This window comes from Lycium ferocissimum, chromosome 7, assembly GCF_029784015.1.
Source record: "Lycium ferocissimum isolate CSIRO_LF1 chromosome 7, AGI_CSIRO_Lferr_CH_V1, whole genome shotgun sequence".
NCBI lineage: Eukaryota > Viridiplantae > Streptophyta > Magnoliopsida > Solanales > Solanaceae > Lycium > Lycium ferocissimum.
This window is the reverse complement of record NC_081348.1, coordinates 49,533,122-49,548,597: the sequence shown is the minus strand read 5'-3', so window position 1 is coordinate 49,548,597 and position 15,476 is coordinate 49,533,122. Positions and strand designations below refer to the sequence as shown.

General features: G+C 34.6%; 2 protein-coding genes across 2 annotated transcripts; one reads left to right on the top strand and one right to left on the bottom strand.

Moving 5' to 3' along the window:
* Window positions 1–3,635: 3,635 nt before the first annotated feature.
* LOC132062942 (dirigent protein 22-like) lies at window positions 3,636–4,450 on the top strand. Its single transcript, XM_059455403.1, has one exon. The coding sequence runs from the start codon at window positions 3,678–3,680 to the stop codon at window positions 4,257–4,259; it is 582 nt and encodes a 193-aa protein (XP_059311386.1). The 5' UTR covers window positions 3,636–3,677; the 3' UTR covers window positions 4,260–4,450.
* A 917-nt stretch (window positions 4,451–5,367) lies between these two features.
* On the bottom strand, window positions 5,368–15,434 carry LOC132065529 (J domain-containing protein spf31-like). Its single transcript, XM_059458958.1, has 9 exons — window positions 15,259–15,434; window positions 9,711–9,801; window positions 9,560–9,620; window positions 7,842–7,919; window positions 7,444–7,517; window positions 6,861–6,974; window positions 6,676–6,783; window positions 5,829–5,867; window positions 5,368–5,707 (listed from the first exon to the last, which is right to left on the bottom strand). The coding sequence occupies exons 1-9, from the start codon at window positions 15,375–15,377 to the stop codon at window positions 5,621–5,623; spliced, it is 771 nt and encodes a 256-aa protein (XP_059314941.1). The 5' UTR covers window positions 15,378–15,434; the 3' UTR covers window positions 5,368–5,620.
* Window positions 15,435–15,476: the final 42 nt, after the last annotated feature.

Here is a 15,476-nt window from a genome sequence, read left to right as displayed (position 1 = left end):
TATATATATATATATATATATATATATATATATATATATACACATACATACTATGTTCAAAATACGATTAATATAATAAGTGTTCCGTATCTAAGACTTTATTTTATTCGTGTTTGCTACAAAAATTTATTAATACTTTTTAAAAGAGAAGATTTGTTTAAAAGATTTTGAGATAAAATAATAGCAATATTTAAGCAACTTGATACTTTCAATTTTAATTCGATTAATTTAAAAGTGTAAAATACTTATTATTTTTTATCAAATTTGATTTGGATAATTAATTCAAATTATTAAATTAATTTTACATGTTTGAAACGAAACAAAGTAGAAATTAATTTTTTATTTAAACGAAGAAATGCTATTTTTTAATTTTTTGTAAATACTTTAACTCATTTTACTTGTCATGTTGTCTTTGCATGGTTTTTTAAGGAAACGCGAATTAGAATTATAATTTGACTAATTTATCTTATTCATTATTTGATCTTCATTTGATATTAATCTCTTTTCACATTTATTAGAGTAAGAATAAAAATTAAAAAAAAGTAATTAAATTGTATGTTATTTTTTAAATATATATATTTTAAGTATATTTATTTTAGTAAAACATAATAAATATAATAAAGCATTTCTATCTACTTTTTAGAAGAGTTGGTAATATAAAGGATTTTTTTTACTCTTAAGTAAAAAAATAGGACCGAATAGTATGTTTCAGAGCTCTTCTATAAAAAAAAATAGTAAAGATATAATTTTTTTTATCAAAATTTGATTTGGATAATTCTAATTCTAATTATTATATTAATTTTATATGTTTAAGATGAAACATAGAAATTTGATTTTCTATTTAAATGAAGAATTTCTATTTTTTATTTTTTAGTAAATATTTTTTGTTTAACTCATTTTACTTGTCATGTTGTTTTTTACATGTTTTTTAAGGAAACGTCAATTAGAATTAGAATTTCACTAATTTACCTTATTAATTATTTGATCTCTATTTAATATTATTTTTTCTTTTATGACATTAATCTCTTTTCACATTTATTAGAGTAAGGAAAAATGAAAAAGTAATTAAATTCTATCTTATTTTAATATATAAGTATTTTAAGTATGTTGAAATTTTGTGCTCCCACCAATAATGGGTTGATATTATTTATAGGAATCCATCATTATTGATTTAATTGTTTGATTTTCTAAGCACTTTTTTTTAACATTGTTTGTTTTTTCAATAGGATTCATTTTTTTTTAATATTAGTTGTTGTTTAATATATATGGTAAACCACATTTTTTTCCGAAGAGTTTGGATGTGGTGGGTTCCACTTTTTTTTTTTTTTTTTTTTTTTTTTTTTTAATACTGGTGGTGTTTAATATGGGGCCACAGAAGAACTTCTATTTTTAAATTTTTAGTAAATATTTTTCGTTTAACTCATTTTATTGTGCTCGCATCTAAAACTTTATTATAATATAATACTAGAACTTTTTTTTTGACATTGTTTATTTTTTTAATATGAGATTAACTCTTTTTTTTATATATATATATTGCTTGATTTTGTCAATATGGATCTCATGTTCAAACGATTAACATAACATTTTTTCTCCGTATTTAAAACTTTATTATATTAGTGTTTGCTATTGATACGCATGGTGTTTAATATGAGGCCCACAATTTTTTTTTTAACATTGTTTATTTTTTTTAATACGGGATTCATTTTTTTTTTTTTTAGTAAATATTTTTCGTTTAACTCATTTTATCGTGCTCCGTATCTAAAACTTTAAATTAAAAGTAATAAAAAGTCCGAACTTTTTTTTGACATTGTTTATTTTTTTAATATGAGATTAACTCTTTTTTTATATATATATATTGCTTGATTTTGTCATATGGGATACTATGTTCAAAAGACGATTAATATAACATTTGATCCGTATTTAAAACTTTATTATATTAGTGTTTGCCTACCGATACGCATGGTGTTTAATATGAGGCCCACAATTTTTTTTTAACATTGTTTATTTTTTTTTTTAATTCATTTTTTTTTTTTTAATATTGCTTGGATTTTGTTCTGAGGTCAAGAGTTTGGATGTAGTGAGTTTCACTTTTAGGGGGACCCAAAATTTTTTATTTTTTTATTTTGTGGGCCTATTTAATATTTGGGGGGGGGGACGGGGTAAATCAAAATTTTTTATTTTCGGACGACGAAGAGTAAAAGAAAGAAAACTCATAGAAAATAAATCAAAAGCTATATTTGGGTTTAATTTATTAAAAGTAGTTGATAATTATCAAGTGTTTATAAGAACTTTTAGACTTTAAAGTGATTTTATAACTAAGCAACTGCGTGTTTTATTAAAATTATTGAATTAGATAATATGAAATTAGTGTAATTGGTAAAAAGAACTAATAAATACCCTTTCAGTTAAAATGACTGAAATATTCTTAAGTTTTTCATTAAAATATAAAATTTTAAAGGACTTTTATAAAGGACCATTGACGAAAATAAAATTAAAAAAATAATTAAAACTTGTGTTATAGAAAAAAGTATTTCAGAGATTATAAAAAAAATAGAGATAAAAATCATAAAATGCATGTTCAAACTAAAAAAATACATATAAATTATAAAATTATACTCCCGTCTTAAGTTGTTTACAAAGTTTAAGAACAAAAAAAGCTTTTTGAAATATTTAAAACATAATAATTTCATTAAGATTGTAAAAGTGAAATTTTGTAATGATAGGATCCACATAAATTCGGAGTAATAATCTTTTGAGGCAAACTTTGCAGACCCTGAATCACTAATTTCTCAAATTAGACATAATTTGACTTTTTCTTTCCCGTTACAAATATATATATATATATATATATATATATATATATATATATATATATATATATATATATATCATCTTCAGATGATGAACAAGAAAAAGACCAAAGCTTATTATTCATGAGATTCTTCAAGAAAGGATAAAAATTCCTTTAAATTTTGACCAATTTTCTGGAAAAGTGCCTCCTATGGTTAGAAAGAGAAAATCAGGAAAATTTGGTACTATCTTTATTTAAAAACTGTGATAATTTGTAGTATGCCCTTTTAAGCAATTGAAAATTTTCAAATATACCTCTTAAATATACCTTTACGGGGCTTTCACAATTAATACAAGGGGCATATTTGGACCGTTAAGTTGTTTAGTGGTACATTTAAGACATAATAATATTGGGAACTTTATGAGTTGTTAATTTAACGATATATATATATATATATATATAACAAACCACAAATTTTATATATATATATATTTTTTTATAAAATATATTTAGCTTTTTTTTTTTGGCCATAAGAATTATTCACTTTATTCGAATTCGTGTTTCACTTTTTTCCGAAAAAATTATGAGAATTTCGAATACAACTTTTATTTTAATACCAAAAACTCAAAAAATTTATTTTTCAAAAAATTCACTTTTTTTACTTTTTTTTACTACTACATTTCACCAAAAACTACAATTTCAAAAAAATTACCAAACACAACTCCAACTCTAACTCCAAAATTTCAAAAAAAAAAAAAAAAAAAAAAATTAATATGTATGGACAAACGGGGCCTTGGACTCATTTAATGCACGCGCATAGACTAAACTTGTTACTCCGCTATATATATGTAGTACCTAGCTCCATTCTTGAACTTGCTTAGCAACCATGACTAAACTTTGCAACTTTCAGAAACTTTCTTCCATTATACTCCTCCTCCTTGTCCTTTCAATCATTACGCATGGGAACTCTCATGAATTCTCCAGAAAACTATCGAAGAAATCAATGGGCCTAAAGAGAGAGAAACTTAGCCACCTTCACTTCTACTTTCATGACATAGTAAGTGGGAAAAACCCCACGGCCGTGAAAATAGTGGAAGCTGCCATGACCAACCAGTCGGCCACTGGATTCGGCCTTATGGCTATGATCGATGACCCTTTAACCGTTGGACCAGAGCCAAACTCCAAACTTGTTGGAAGAGCACAAGGGATCTATGCACAAGCCTCACTCAATGATGTTGGTTTATTGATGGTTCTCAACTTTGCTTTTGTTGAAGGCAAGTATAATGGGAGTAGCCTAAGTGTTTTGGGCAGGAACTCGGTGATGTCGGCTGTCCGGGAGATGCCAATCGTTGGCGGCAGTGGGCTTTTCAGGTTTTCTCGTGGCTATGCTCAGGCAAAGACTCATACTTTTGATTTCAAGACTGGTGATGCTGTTGTGGAGTACAATGTCTATGTCTTCCATTATTGAGTTTAACTTTGTTGTTTTGTTTTTTTATTGATTTGGTGACACTGCTTTTGTCAATTGTGTTGCTGTCTTTTTCATATTTGCCTATGCCTCTTGTGAAGATGCATTCCCCACTTTGAAAGTAGGAAAGTGAAGTTTCTACAATTGTGCTTCCTGGAATAACCTTATGTCTTTTATCCTTGATTTTCATATTACAGAATTCTCTCTTTTATATCGTGGTCCTTCTTTATTTCTAACTAGAAAGTTTGTACTGGAAAAATACAGACATGTCCAAAAAGATTTGATTTTTGGCTTAATACATCCATAAAAAAATCTTTTAACTTGAGTTTAACTTTGTTGTTTTGTTTATTGCTTTAGTGACACTGCTTTTGTCAATTGTCTTGCGTCCTTTTCATATTTGCCTATGACTCATGTGAAGAGGCATTCCCCACTTTGAAAGTAGGAAAGTGAAGTTTCTACAATTGTGTTTTTCTACAATTGTGTTTTTCCTGGAATAACCTTATGTCTTTTATCCTTGATTTTCATATTAAAGAATTCTATCTTTTATATCGTGGTAACTAGGAAATACACAGATTTTGAAAATATTTACGTTACGTAAGCCAATATACAATATTACACAACATTATACAACATTATACCTAGGGAAAAACATTATACATAATGTATTAACCTTGTATAAATAATAGTGTAAAAAAGGTTTTCATACATAAATATGGGCTTAATCTGCTTATACACAGTATGAGCTACGCGGCATAAATACTTTAAAAATAGACAGCGTCGTTTATAGCAAAAATCTTGATGGAAATGTAGTACAATAATTTTTGGAAAAAACATTGATTGAAGTTACCTGGGATAGAATGATGCAATTGATGATCCTTTCCTTACAGTTTTACAACATATTAGTTGGTCCCTACATAGAAGTAGTTTTCTCCCTGTAAAACCTTGAACTTCATGGCAATAGCTATTTTTCAACAATGGATGAGAAGTGTTATAAGCGCCAATTCCTACAATACTTTTCAGATTGTTGGATTTATAGAGACTCATATTTCAAGTTGTGGTGTTTGTTTTAAAAAAAAAAAAAAGGGCTTCAAAAGAATTCCCAGGATTCAGCCCCATAGACAGAAATTTATGTCAAATGCAACATCCATGGAGCCAATATGTTGCAGAAAAGAATAACGAGGGCTCGCCTTCTCTGTCCATGTCTAACTTAATATACATCTAAATAGGGTGCAACATAAATTTTGTTGCAGAATGATTAAGTTTGCTACAGATACAAATTGATACAAGTGTGAAGCTTATACTCCACGATAGCTTAAGTTCAAGCTGTAAATATCGTTGTACCAGAACTAATTGAGTACATGTGTTTAACCTCGTTTCACAGGTCTTTGAACGTAAGATTTATTGGGGTCTTCTGTTTTCAACTTTGGAGGCCGGATTTCTCCTTTCTTCACCTGCAGAAGCACAAAAAGCTTGTTCACTCACATTCTCTTCAAATCTATATACTTTCCCCTAAATAACCTTCACATAGGAAAAGTATCAAGTGATTGCAGTACAAGTGATAATCAGTCTTACCTTCTTTCCTCCCTTCATGAAGTCTCTCCAACTGGACACCTGATGACAAGGAGAATTGAAGATCAGCTACCAGAAAAGCGAACTCAATTCAAAGAACTATAACAAGACCCCAAAAGCTTCAAAGTACAGTCCTAGAAGAAAAATTATACTGACATAATAGATGATCTAAACCACTTAAGTTCATAAACAATTGTCAACAACTTCCTCATGTTCCTGAAACCGGAAGCATCATATGCTCGGCTCTTGTAACATCATACATCCTGTCTTAGCTAAGAGCTAAGATGCCCTATGATTAGCAGAATCAGAAAGAAACCAATCCCCCCCCCCCCCCCCCCCCAAAACCCTAAAAATGAAGGAATCACCTTTTTTTTTTCTGGTCATTTTACAACAAAAGCGGACCAATAAATACTTTAATCTTAGACAAATACAAGTATACACTAGATGCAACTTTCTTGAAGTAGTAATTTCAGAGATTTTATGCTAAATCACATCAAAATTCTGTTATAACCACATCAAATACAACCAGAGGATACACGATAGGTAATACCTCATGCAGAAAATGTACATAAAACTGCACATATAATCTAAACAACAATCAAGAAGCAAGACTATTAAGTAGTTAGTATAACTTTGACCACGCGGAATTATTTTAAAGAAAGAACACTTCAGATGAACAAATATTCCAAAATATATCATGGGAACCTTTTCTAACAAGACGAGCTGTGAACCAACACTAGACAACTGACTAGATATATATATATATATATATACGACCGAAATATAAGTCAGACTTTGTAAGGTTCATGTATCTGGAAACAGAAAGGTACATAATGCATTGAAAACTAACCCTCTTTTCTCTAGTTCCTTCCCACTGCTCCTCATGCTCTCGCTTTCTTTTCCACATCTCTTTTGTTTCTTCCTCATCTTTCTTCAAGCGACCTTCCTCTTCTGATATCTACACAACATCAATATATAAAGTCTCAGTGAAAATCTAAAGAGATGACAGATAAGTGAAACAGCTGGTATAACTACCCTCATTGCCATTTTTCTCCTCCTCCATTCTTGGTCCGTCAATATTTCTTTAACCTTCAACTTCAGCTGATGCTGGAATTCTTCTGATTGCTCATACTCTTCGTCAAATTTTCCCTTTAGTAAAAAAAATCAACATCTCAAATTAAGAAAATAAATTTCATGGTTATACATATTTTCCTAAACGTTCAATTAACTGCTACTAACAAACATTCCGTGATCTCAACCTTTGGGTTAGAAAACATGAGGAATTCAACAAAGTTGCACTAGCAGATAGGTGAGAGAAAGTTAGTCCAAAACACATCTAGTTAGTCCAAAACACATCTAGTTGCTTATAGTAAATCAAGGTGGCATACAAGCACAGTTTAAGGTGGTTGTGTGTTGGGCAATGATTAACACGGTTCTCAATGTCAAGAAGGTTCTCAATGTCAAGAAATAAAATGGCCATCCAAAGCTACAGAAAACATCAGGGAGACGATTCCCCATTTGAAATCCAGGGACACCAATTCCAGCTAATCAATTGACATTCAAGTTAGACAAAATCTGATGAGAAGACATTGCAGAAGAGCCTATCAGAGATAATTACCTCAGTAACCATTGATTTCAGTTTACTAGCAGTATCTTTCTTAAGCTCCTTCTTCCGCTTTGCTCTCAGCTCTTCTGTACTCATACCCAAGAAGGGAAGGTGAAACATAGAGTTGTTTCAGTCTTAGACACAAGCCATAAAAAAGATACGACAGAATGAAGAACAATATAGTTTCCACTTAGTGACAAAACAAGACTTACAATACCAAACAAAAGAAAGCACTTATGTGTTACTCTTCCCACATAAGTAACAACCAAATATACAAAAAAGAAACTTTGGACAATGTCCACCACAGAATAATACCAGAAGCAGTTTCAATCTCCTTAAAAGATACAGTGACTATGTGACAAGCAGGAAAGGAAAACAAGAGAACAAGACAAAGAAAAAGGACAACCGACCTTTTGCTGCATTAGCCTGGTTCAGAATATAATCCCTCTCCTGCGGGTTGAGTAATAACTGCTGGGCTTTTGCTAATGCTGCATATAAAATGAGATTGAATTGGATAAAAACTTTCCACGAGGAAGCGGAAAAATTTAGAATGGTGTTAACCTACCCAAACAGTAAAACAGCAAATTTATCAGAATTTCTCTCTACAAAACTATGATTAAGCTTTAAAAGACTAATTTTAACAATCAGGAAAGGCTTTAACTCCTCTATGGAACAATCCGTTGCTGCTTCTAATTCTGTCTGACTCAACATGTCTAGTACAATGTTTCTCCCAATAAACGAGGGGGAAATTCTCACTCCAAACGGCTATTTAAACTGATGTCGCACTAATGCGACAAGAAACAGCAACAGGACAAAGATTGCACATATACCTATGCAGTGTCTTCGAAAGTGGATTCTTAATACTTGACATTCTTCTTGAAAGAAAAGCCTATTACAACATTAGATATCTTTTATGAATTTTTTAACGGTGATATTTTAATGATAACAATGTTTGCTGGTTAAAAAAATAATTTGATATGCAGAATGATGTCACCTTAAAAGTAACTCAAATAAAAACAACACACTCATGTCACACGTACTCTGCCTTTACAAGAAAATCTAGTTCAATGCAAGTCTAAGTCCAAACAACCAGTTCCTATGAAGACATTCTAGTCGTATGGTTGTACAAAACAAAATTTGGTAAGAATGTGAATGGAGGAGGCTCTCTTAATGAACTCTACCTGTAAAAGTAAGTATCAAGATGATTTCATGTTTTTAAAATAGTGGACTTAGTGGTCACAGTATGAGAATTAAAAAAGCTTGTCGACCAGACAGTTTCCCATAGAAGTTTGGAAGTGTCTTGAAGAGGTTGGAGCTGAGTGGTGCAATAAGCTACTCAATGCTAAGTGGTAGGATGCCAGAAGAGCGGAGAAAGAGTATTTGATTCCAATTTATAAGAATAAAGAGATATGGAAACACCTAACAATTTGAGGTTTAAATCTTAAGACACCTTACAATTTGAAGTTTTACGCTTAAGGGAAGAAATGTTCTTGGTGGGACCCGAAGAATTTGTATGCAAGACGAACCATATACGGCGATCAGCTCAATTGAAAGAGAGGACGTGGTGGGAATACAATAGTGAGGATTCATATAGACAACAGAACTGAACTGAGATGCAGTGCTCCAAAAAATAATTGCTTAGCATGATCTTAAGTGATGAAAACTGTGAAATATTACTCTGTGCTGCATTTCATCAGCAACCACGAGTCATTAAATACTGAAAAAAATGAACTGCAAGTTCCTCGAACCAATTAGAGAGTTATCCTTGAGCCCCATTTCTTGTCTTAGTTCTGCAAGTTCATTGAACCAATTGGAGAGTTATCCTTGAGCCACATTTCTTGGCTTTGTTCAAAAAGACAAAGCTTCTGCTATAATTAACATTTGACAATGAGGTTTCTTGAAGGTAGTTTCAACAAATTCACTAAAACTACACCCAGAATTCATAATGGATAGTTATATATCTTGCAGTTAAAATGCTATAGGAAGTGCGCAATCCCATTAATTCGGCAAATTTATCCTACCAAAAAGAGTTCGGGAAAAAAAAAAAAAGAATAATCCTTCACTCCAGAAACTAACTAAAATAAATGGAATCGAATAAAATGGCACACAGAGAGAGCATCTTCCTCACCGCCAAATGCCTCCTTCGCTTGTGGATGCTTGCACTTGTCAGGATGAACAAGCAAAGATAACTGCAGGTAATTCAAGTCAACATATTAGATAACTTGACAGAATAAAGGAATGGTTTGAGTGAAACAGAAAATGTTTTGACAAATTTACACCTTGCGATACTGCTTTTTGACTTCATCTATGGATGAATCAAAGCGCAAGTTAAGATAGTCAAACGGATTCAACTTGAAGCATGAAAGGATCCTGCACAGTTTTTAAATTTGCACCCAGATTATGACAACCTAGAATGATAAAAATAAGATATAGAATAAATTGTTTTGACCAAACAAACCCATATCAAAAGAAAACACACTAAGATATACGACACACTCAAACACATTATTATAAAGAAAAAGTATAGCTTAAGCATCAATAACAATAAAGAGATAACCAGACAAGTGATAATGAGGCTGTTACAACAACCAGAGAAAAAAAATAGTTGATCCTAGTATTCTATAACGAAGTACCAGGTTAACACGAGGATCTATCGGAAACAGCCTCTCTACCTTCACAAGGAAGGGGTAAGGTTTGCGTATACACCACCCTCCCTAGAACTCCACTAGTGGGAGTACACCGAGTACGTTTTTGTTGACACTTAGAAGATGTCGAGGCTATCAAATAGCCAATAGCAAGGGCTAATTATGACTAAAAGTAGTTTAGGTATGCACAGAATAAACAGTGCCAAGTTCAGGAGGTAGTGATGTATTATGCCTTTTACAAACTATTCAATGCCAAAGCACCTTTATCCATTCTTTATTTGTTTGCATCACTTATCATCAATCTTAATGCTTCCATAACCCGATGGAATTGGACGAGGTATAAGGTACCCATTAGACTTAAATCCGTTTAAGTTGAAAAATAGCCCACGGATTTCCATTTATAAATAGAGAGAGGTGGTTCTCAGTTGATATCCATGTTATACATCCATGAAAGCAATTTCAGCTTTATGGAGTTCTTGGCCTCATCGACCATGATGAAGAGTTGTCTTCATGATTCAAACATAAATCATTAAACCCAGCATGACATCTTTATTTCTTCTTCCTTTTAATACGTCGAAGCTCTCCTCCATACTGCTTAATTTAACATCTCAAATCATCGTAGAAACATGGATTCGTTTGCCAATGAAATTAAGGTTTTTTTTATGCAATTAAGGTTTCATAAGCCTTATAAACTAATTTACTAGACTTACTAACAAGGTAAAGTATCCTACCAGCCTTAAGCATCTTCTTATCAAAGCTCACGCTAAAATTACTCGTCCAAAATTAGGGTAAAACTACATATCTCACTTGTCACAATTATACACAGGAAGATAAGAACATGCAAACAAAACCGACTAAATAATAAGGTAAAGTATCCAACCAGCCTTAACTCGTAGCATCTTCTTATCAAAGCTCACGCTAAAATTACTTGCCAAATTAGGGTAAAACTACAGTCCTTGCTTGTAACAGTTTTATTTGATCAGGATGAAACTACATTCCTTGCTAGTAAGTTGTAACTAAAGCTGTTCCATTGAAGCATCCAGAGGATAAAACAATACAAATTCACATCAATGAAGAATAGAAGCGCAATTGATGAGGGGGTTGAATGAACCTAATAAAAGGGCCATCATCAAGGTTGGACTTAGGGACTGGGGGGCGGACATTGTTTGTTTGCAAGAAACTAAAATGGAAGTCATGACTGATTGCACTGTTAGAATGTTTTTTTGTTGTGGGGTGGGGGGGGGGGGGGGGGAAGCAAGATCTGTGAAGTATGAGCCTATTTCTGACAGGAGGAATGCGGGAGGGATTCTCTTATTATGGGATGAGAGAAAAGTTGAATGTGTGGAGACAAAGAAAGGGGAGTTTTGTTAAGCAGCAAGATTTCGGGATTGTTGGAACATGGTGGAGTGGGGGTTCGGGGGAGTGTATGGTCCTGTGGGGCAGGGATAGAAGGTGATGTTCTGGGAGTAGATGATGAATGTTATGGGGGAGTGGGATATTCCTTGGGTGTTGCGAGGGGATTTTAAGACTATCAGGTATCCGGAGGAAAGGGAGTGGAGTAGGGTGATTACAAGGGCTATGGAGGAGTTCTCAGAATTTATTGATAACCAACCTCTTGTTGACCTTCCTTTGACACGTGCCTCTTTCACTTGGTCTAGATCAGAAGATTCTTCTTCTAGATCGAGAGTTGACAGATTCTTGGTGTCTGCTTCTTGGGGGGAGATGTCTCCGAACGTGATCCAAGTTCCTCTGCCAAGACTGACTTCTGATCACTCGCCCATCATGCTAGATGGTGGGAGAGGAAGGAGAGTCAGAGCCCCGTTCAGATTTGAGAATATGTGGTTGAGGGTGGCGGACTTTGGCGGTAGAATAGCGGGGTGGTGGAATAGTTATGTGGTTGTGAGGAACCCATCTTTTCGACTTGCGAAAAAATTGAAATTGCTTACGAGGGATATTAGGATGTGGAACAGGGAGGTGTTTGGGAGGGTTGACGAGAAGATGAATGAACTAATTCATGAAGTGGGTGAACTGGAGAGGGTTGAGCGGGGGAGGGAGTTGGTGGAAGGGGAAAGACTGAGAAAAGAGGAGGTAAAGAGAGAGCAAGATTCGTTGGCGTTAGCTCAAGAGACAAGTTGGAGGCAAAAATCAAGGGTCTTATGGTTGTAGGAGGGAGACTCGAATACAAACAAAGTTCACAGGGTAGCGGCGGCCAATAGGAGGATAAACTACATAGAATCGTTGGAGATAGATGGGGTAGTACATGAGGGGGAAGAGGAGGTAGGAGATGCAATTGTGGGGTTCTATGAGCATTTGTTGAAGGAGGAGACAGAATGGATGCCTAGATTGGGGGGTTTAGAATTTAAACAAATAGGGGAGGATAAAAGGGGGTGTCTAGACAGGGCTATGCGGGAAGAGGAGGTGAAGGAGGCAGTCGACAGTTGTGCTGGGGATAAAGCTCCGGGACCTGATGGTTTCACTCTAGCATTCTTTAAGCAGTGTTGGAGTATTGTAAAGGATGAGGTGTTGGAGACTATTGAGGCTTTCCAGGTTAGGGGGGTAGTTCGAGAAAAGCCTTAATGCCTCATTTGTTGTCACTATTCCGAAAAAAGAGGGAGCTTCGAGTATCATGGATTACAGACCTATTAGCCTAGTGGGAAGCATCTATAAGATTATTTCTAAAGTACTTTCTAATAGACTAAAGAAGGTCTTGGATGAAACAGTTTCTACTTTTCAGAATGCTTTTGTGGAAGGTAGACAAATTCTAGATGCAGCACTGGTAGCCAATGAAGTGGTTGACTCAAGATGCAAGCAAGGAGAACCAGGAATATTATGCAAACTGGATCTTGAGAAGGCCTATGACCATGTCAACTGGGAGTTTTTGGATTTCATTATCTTGAAGATGAGATTTGGTGCAAGATGGAGGAATGGATCAGTTTTTGTATCTCTGCGGCTAAATATTCTATTTTGGTGGATGGAAATCCATGTGGCTATTTTGGAAGCTCGAGAGGAGTGAGACAGGGAACCCTCTATCCCCTATGTTGTTCATTTTAGTTATGGAAGCTTTGAGTTGATGGATAGAGCGATGGCCGGTGAATATTTGAGGGGTTTTGCTGCTGCGGTAGGTGGCCAAAGTGCGGTGAGGGTGCCCATTTTTGTTTGCAGACGACACTCCTGTGTTTTGCAATGCTGACAAATTCCAATTATCCTATTTGAGACAAGTGTAACATCGTTCCAGGTGGCGGCAGGGCTAAAAATCAATCTTCGAAAATGCGAGATCATACCAATTGGCGAGGTGGAGCATGTCGAGGCTCTAGCACATGTTTTGAATTGCAAAGTTGGGGCTCCACCAACCACTTATTTGGGGCTACCCCTAGAAGCATCTAATAAAGACAAAGTGGCATGGAATCCGGTGATAGAGAGGGCAGCAAAAAGACTTGCAGGCTGGCAGAAGAGGTACTTTTCCAAAGTGGGGAGGGAAGTGTTAACTAAGAGCATGTTGTCAAGCACTCTTACATGCTTCATGTCTTTGCTACAAGCTCCTGTTAGTGTTACTGAGAAGTTGGAAAAAGTGCAAAGAGATTTTTTGTGGAATGGCTCAAGAGGAGAAAGAAGTTCCATTTGGTGGATTGAAAGTTTGTAACCACACCAAAATGTTGGGGTGTCTTGGAATTAAAGATCTAAGGGTCTTTAACAAGGCGCTTTTAGGAAAGTGGCTATGGAGACTTGGGGTAGAGGTAAATGCTTTTTGGAGGGGGGATTGCGGAGAAGTATGGGGTTATGGAAGGGTGTGGAGGACTAAAAATGCCCCACTTCCATACGGGTGTGGGCTATGGAGAAATATTTTAAAGGAGTGGGAAGAGTTCAACGAGAATACTTCTTTTCGAGTGGGTGAGGGAAGTAGGGTGAATTTTTGGAGTCACGGTGTGGAAACAATATTTTGAAACTCACTTTTCCTAACATGTATAGGATTTCTTGCCAAAAAAGGATGTCGGTTTTACAATTATGGAGTTTACAAGGGGGAGAAGTGTTTTGGGATTTGAGGTTTAGAAGAAACTTGCAAGACTGGGAAGTTGGAGAATTTCAAAACTTGGTTAGTTTGGTCAACCAACAAAAAATTACTATTGGTTGTCAGGATGTTTGGAAATGGGAAACGGGGGAACAACGCCTTTTTCGTTAAATCTTATTATGTGAAGCTTTTGGTGAGAGAGGAGATTGTTTTCCCATATACCTTGATATGGATCCCTAAAGTACCAAGAAAGTATGCATCTTCACTTGGTTAGCAACGAGGGGGGTGATCTTGACAGCGGAGAACTTAAAGAAGAAGAAGATTACTTGCGTTAGTTGGTGTTTCATGTGCAACGAATCAGGGAAAGATGTAGATCACCTACTTTTACATTGCCGTGTAGCATCTTCACTATGGGGGAGTTGATGAGATGGTTTGGTTTCGAGTGGGTAATGCCGAGAAATGTGCAAGAAAACATGTTTAGCTGGGCTCGTAGAAGACGGAGGAGGAGATGCAGGGCATGTGAAGTTGCCCCTTTAGCTTTGATGTGGACCATATGGAGTGAGACGAACAAGAGAGCTTTTGATGGAATAGAGAAAGATATCATACACTTGAGAAATAGCCTCTTTTCCCTTATTTCTTTTTGGTGCACCCATGAGGTCACTTTTTGTATAGATGATTGGGCGACTTTCGTAGAAATCATGTATTCTGGTAGGATTTTCTACTTTTTGGTATACGGGCTAGTTAATGCCCTTCTTGTTAATAATATTCTTACTTCATCAAAAAAAAAAAATCCATAAATATGTGCATATATATAGACAGCGAAATAGAGATGAACCTCTTAACTTCGTGATCGCCTAAATTACTCGTCCAAATTAGGGTAAAACTACACGAAATATGAACATGCAAACAAAAAACAACTAAATAACAACCTAGAAAGGAAAACAGGAAATGTTCGAATTCGCAAAGATGAAGTACTATAATTACAATGGATTAATATAACAAAAATTTCCATAAATATGTGCATATATAGACAGCAAAATAGAGATTCACTTGTTAACTTGGTTATTGCACTAAAATTACTCCAAATTAGGGTAAAACTACACGCCTTGTAACACTTAGAAAGAAAAAACAGGAAGAACTAGAATTACAATTAACATAACAAATATTTCTATAAACCTGTTAACTTCGTTATTGCGTTCAACTTCACTAACTTCAGCGAAGAATTGCTTGAGTAGTGCATCTTCCTGAGCGGCGATTTTGGCCGCCGATGGTGTATCGCTGTTATTGTCTCCCATTAAAACCGAGCTCCAGTTGAAGATCGCAAAATGTTTTGAGGCAATTTCCAGTTTAGAAAGTTGGGCTCTTTTCAATATATATATTGGGCCCGACCCGGC

Excerpts from the sequence above, each read along its gene's own strand:
- LOC132065529 (XM_059458958.1), bottom strand. The coding sequence starts at position 15,377 with ATGGGAGACAATAACAGCGATACACCATCGGCGGCCAAAATCGCCGCT. Across the intron at positions 6,975-7,443 it reads TGAAATCAATGGTTACTGAG|GGAAAATTTGACGAAGAGTA; the intron begins GTAATTATCTCT and ends TTTTTACTAAAG. Across the intron at positions 5,868-6,675 it reads AAGGAACTAGAGAAAAGAGG|GTGTCCAGTTGGAGAGACTT; the intron begins GTTAGTTTTCAA and ends CCTTGTCATCAG.
- LOC132062942 (XM_059455403.1), top strand. The coding sequence starts at position 3,678 with ATGACTAAACTTTGCAACTTTCAGAAACTTTCTTCCATTATACTCCTC.